General features: G+C 43.6%; 1 protein-coding gene across 1 annotated transcript in view; it reads right to left on the bottom strand.

Annotated features, from left to right (window-relative positions):
• Positions 1 to 3859: 3859 nt before the first annotated feature.
• The window catches only part of CA6 (carbonic anhydrase 6), a 26257-nt gene continuing 25086 nt past the window's right edge, over positions 3860 to 5030 (bottom strand). Inside the window, exon 8 of the mRNA XM_008068955.1 lies at positions 3860 to 3972. Within this exon, the coding sequence (XP_008067146.1) occupies positions 3860 to 3972 (113 nt within the window). The remainder of the gene's footprint in view (positions 3973 to 5030) is intronic.

Below are 5030 nucleotides of genomic sequence, written 5' to 3' on the forward strand. Positions count from 1 at the left end.
TTCTCCCATCTCGGCTTTCCAAAGTGCTGGGATTACAGGTATGAGCCACCATGCTCAACCTATTTCTCTTCTTTTAAACCATACAATCTGTGATCATTTGTTACAGCAGCCACAGGAAACTAATACAACTGAAATACTGTGCAGACAGTATTTGGAAAGGTAGGACAAATACTTGATTCATTCCCCTCTGTGTGCCAGTTTACAGAATAATAAGTGGTTTCCTAGCAACCTCCAAAGTTTACTGGTGAGTTTCTTTCTTTTTAGGACAAATATAATTTAAGTATATTTGGTGTTTCAGTCTGTTGCTGTCTCTATTCTTTTTATGATATCTCCCTTTTGGAGCTTAAGTTGTCCCATGAGCTCCTTCAAGATAGCTCCTTTTTGACATGAACCCAATCATCTTGGATAAATATCTTGTCTTCTGGCCTAAAAGGATATCCCAGGTTCATTTTTTACCTATATTCCCACCCCAGATCTGGAATCTGCCATTTCTGCAAGAAGATCTGATTCCCCATAGTGGAAAATGGTATTTAGATGCCACTGTCTGCTTATAAGGGTGTTCACTGCTCATAGGTTATTGTTGTTGGGATTTTCCATTGGACAGACCTAGGAAACACATGCTTTTTAGAAAAAGAATTCATAAATTTTCACTGATATTGCCAGTTCAAATGTATGATTATGGGGTTTTTATCTAGCTTTTTAAAAAGTCTTTATTTGATTCTGTTTTTTATCTGAGAATCTTGTTACCAAGGACATTAACATAATTACTGATGCATATATAATAGACTATAGCAAGTGCACACACGTACACAGTTTTGAAATAACGAAACCAGTATAATTACTAACAAGATTCCTGCTCACTGTTGAAGACTTCTTGGTACTTCTTGTCCTTAGGATACGCCTTACCAAATGTGTATAGTAAAAGTACTGTGTTTGAAAAGTCCTTCTCTGTGGCCTATACCACCAGCTCAATATACAATTATTCAATCGTTTTGCCATGTTTTTACATTTTGAGCTAACTTGAGTTTTAAGTTTTAAGAATTGTTTTTTTCCTTTGTTATCTGGTGTTTTGGGGGAGGGGTTGAGTCAGAGTCTCACTCTGTTGCCCAGGCTGGAGTGCACAGCCACTGTAGCCTCAACTTGCTGGGTTCAAGTGATCCTTCCAGCTCAGTCTTCCAAATAGTTGTAACCACAGGTACACGCCACCACACCTGGCTAATTTTTTTGATTTATTATAGACAAGGTCTTGCCAAGTTGCCTGAGCTGTTCTCGAACCTCTGGAATCAAGCAATCCTCTCACCTCTGCCTCTCAAAGTGCTGGGATTATAGGAGTTAGCCACCACGCCCAGCTTAATTTTGTTTTATAATTATGTAAAACCAAGGTTCCAAAGTTTTGAAATAACAATACCAGTATTGTTATTTCAAAACTACCCACCCCTTCCCTTGCCTCCCTGCTTTGGGTAGCTATTTCAATTCATTTTTGGTTCCTTTTTCCTTGTCTGTGCTTGAAAACATCAGCAAATACTTAAATATATTCTTATTTCTGACTAGACTCATGCCCTTTATAAAATTGCATGCATCCTGTTATGTACCTTGCTATTTTCACTTTAAAATACAACATGGAGATTATTGCCCCCCCCATTGGGTGAATTACCCTGATTTAGTCAACCCATTCCCAACTGTTGATGGACATTTGTGTTGTTTCCAGTATTTTGCTGTAAATAAGGCTGGCACGAATCGCTTTCTCCAAGGCTCTCATTGGGATAGACTTTAAGCGAGTGTGGGCTGGGTCCCAGGATGCGGGCTAGTGTAATCCAGGTTACATCTTCAAAGTCTCTCTCTCCCTGCAGGAATGTAAGCTCCTTGGCTGTGTTGTCCAGTTTATCACGTTGCATCTCCAGTTCATCATAGACGCTCATTTCTGGCTGAAAGAATAAATCTCACTGTGTCATTCCCCTGCTGAAACCCTGCAGCCACTGCCGTCACCCACAGGGTAAAATCTAAAACGCTTCAGTGGCACAGAAGATGCTAGTGATGGCCTGACCTCTCCTGGGACACACACCCCCTTTCCCTGCCAGCATCCTTGAATTTGTTCCTCTGCCCACACCAAATCACTTCCACTTCCCAGTGTGTCTTCCCATCAGCACGTGATATTCTCTCGCCTACAGTACTCCTGCTGCTCCCGACTTGGTCACCAGGTAAACTCCTTCTCAGCCTTCAAAACCCAAGTCAATCCTCCTGTGGAGGTTTTAAACATAGGCGTTCTCTCCATCATAGCATGATTGATTATTTCAATGTCCGTCCTGCTCACTGGACTTGAGCTCCATGAATGTAGGGGCCATCCTCTCCCATCTCTGAACCTCCAGCACTTAGCGACATGTCGGGCACATAGCAGGTACTCTACAAAGCTTGTGGAGTAAATGAAAAAGAGGCCTCCTGTAGTTAAAATAATTTGGACACAAAATATGTGGCTTCAAATCCTGGCTTTTCATCTAGTCTTGAGAGACCTTGGGCCAGTCAGATTCTTAGTTTCTTCTTGTGGAAACGAGATAATGCATCTGCATTGAGGGCTGTCTTCAGGACTGAATGCAGCCATATGTGGACGTACTTTGTATATGATGAATAATGGCATGGAAGGACAAAGGTGATCATGAGAGCAGACAAGGGAATTCAGAAGATCGAGGGGTGGGCGCATTCAGAGGCTAAGAGGAAGTTAAGTGGTAAGGAAGGGGCAGGGATGAAGGGACAGTAACTGATTGATAAAAATTATGGTCACTCTGCTGGGTACATCTCAGTGTTATCTCATTTTATCAAACCACAGTACTATAAGACAGGCTATTTTATTATCCCCAAGACTAATAAGTGGCAGAACTAGCACTTGAACCTGGATCTGGTCACAAGGCCCAGGCACCACTGGACTAATGAGGGGGTCAGTGAAACCCTCTCTCCCTGCTCCATCTCTCCAGGGAAACTGCCCTCTGTCTCCTTTCTCTGACTCACAGGGCATGACTCCCTCTCTAAACCTTCCCATGACAAGTTCTCAATGTAAAAATCTCTTTCTTTTTCACCAGGCATGGTGGCTTACGCCTGTAATCCCAGCACTTTGGGAGGTGGAGGCAAGAGGATCGCCCGAGTCCAGGGGTTTGAGACCAGCCCGGGCAACCTGGCAAGATCTCGTCTGTACAATAAAATTTAAAAATTAGCCAGACGTGGGTAGTGGCGTGCCCCCGCGATTCCAGCTACTTGGAAGGCTGAGGCAGAAGGATCTCCTGAGCCCAGGAGGTGGAGGTTGCGGTGGCAATGAGTATGCCACTGCACTGCAGGCCGGGTGACAGGGCGAGACTTTAACTCAAAAAAAGAAAAAAAAAATTTCTTTCTCATCGATCATGGTCTTGGAGAATAATCCCTCCCACCTCAGTCTCTGTCCTCTCGCCGGTGTGTCCCCTGGGGTGGGGCCAAGAAGGGATATTTGAAGTGGTGCAAAGGAAAAGAGAAATTTCTAAATGACAAATTTGCAACATGATTTTATTACATCTCAATGCTGAAGGGAAGTTCAGGCAGGTTTATAATTTAGACAGATCAAAGTGAATGATTTGACACGAGGATAGCTAGGGTTCTATCTCCTCTCAATTTCTACTTCCATCAATTTCCATGGGTGATGTCTAACTCAAATCCCTTCTTGCACATTTAAGCCAGCTTACTTCCTTTCATGGAAGACAGATTCCTCTGTCTTAATCAGAATTCAACAGATGCCTCAGGAAAAGCAATGTGATCCGAACACACAGGGCTTCTCAGACCAGACAGGCATGACTGCAGTAGATGGCCACATCTTCCAGCACTTGCTCAGGCTTCCAGCTAGTTAATGTTGTCTCCTTCTCTTAGCTTTCTTCTGTTCAGAAAATCTTCTCAAGTACTCGAGGTTTTTGTCTATCTTGTTTAGGTATAACAGGAAGTCAGAACCTAGAATGTATTCTGTAAAGAGAAGAGTTCATCGGAAAAGGTCACACGTGGACGTTCCTCATGAAAACAAAGAAGGTGGGATGGCAAGACTCCACTCCTCACACTGTATTTACAGGAAGTAGTTTTGATTCTTTAGAATGCCTGCCACATTCCCGTTCCATTGGTTTCAAGCATCTTTGCTGTGTCTGTACTTGGGCTTGTCAGTGCCAGATTCCAAGGGGTCCAGGTAGTACCCTTGGAGCTGGTTTCTCATGTGATGTTCAGTAGCTCTTACCACTGAGCATCACAGGAGACCAGATGTTGTCTAATAAATTGCAAGAGTTGTGTATTTGGCCATTGTCTTGCCATTGTCTTGCAATGGACCTTGGTTTCTCAGGCCACTCTGCATTGATGAGTCAATCATATTAACCTAGCTGGGGTGGGATTCTACAGATATCAAGGGTCATGCAACCAGGTTGACTGGAGCCAATCACAACCGCATAGAAATCTGGGCCTGAGGGAAGGCAAGCAAGATGGTGCCCACTTCTCTGTTCAATTACCAGCAAAGCTAGCCCATAATTCAGATCCCTGGGGTGGGGGTCAAGCAAGCAGCCTCTTGCTATCTACTGGGAGTTGAAGTAATGATCCTGGACAGTGAATCTTGGAAGGGAGGGTCCTGCTGGACACACAAGCAAGTTGCAACATGGAGTACTTAGGTCTAGGGTGGGTGTCTAGAATACCTGAGCTCCCTTGGGAGGATACAAGGAAGCGACCCTCTAGGAGAAAGGGCATAGGATGTGGCATATGGAAAACCATACGAGGGGGACCCAAAAACATGCAATTTATTTTTAAAAATTGTGTGTTTGTGTTCTTACATATTTATTTATTTATTTATTTATTTGTTTTTGTTTTTATTTTTTTTGAGTTGGGAGTCTCACTCTGTCACTCAGACTGAAGTGCAGTGGCCGCTCCCAGCCACCGCAGCCTCGACCTGCTGGGCTCCGGTGATTCTTCCGCCTCAGCCTTCCAAGTAGCTGGAATTACAGGCATGTGATACCACGCCCAGTTGATTTTTTGATTTATTGTAGAGA

The sequence above is a fragment of the Carlito syrichta genome, unplaced genomic scaffold (assembly GCF_000164805.1).
Source record: "Carlito syrichta isolate Samal-C Ts95f unplaced genomic scaffold, Tarsius_syrichta-2.0.1 Scaffold311703, whole genome shotgun sequence".
Lineage (NCBI taxonomy): Eukaryota > Metazoa > Chordata > Mammalia > Primates > Tarsiidae > Carlito > Carlito syrichta.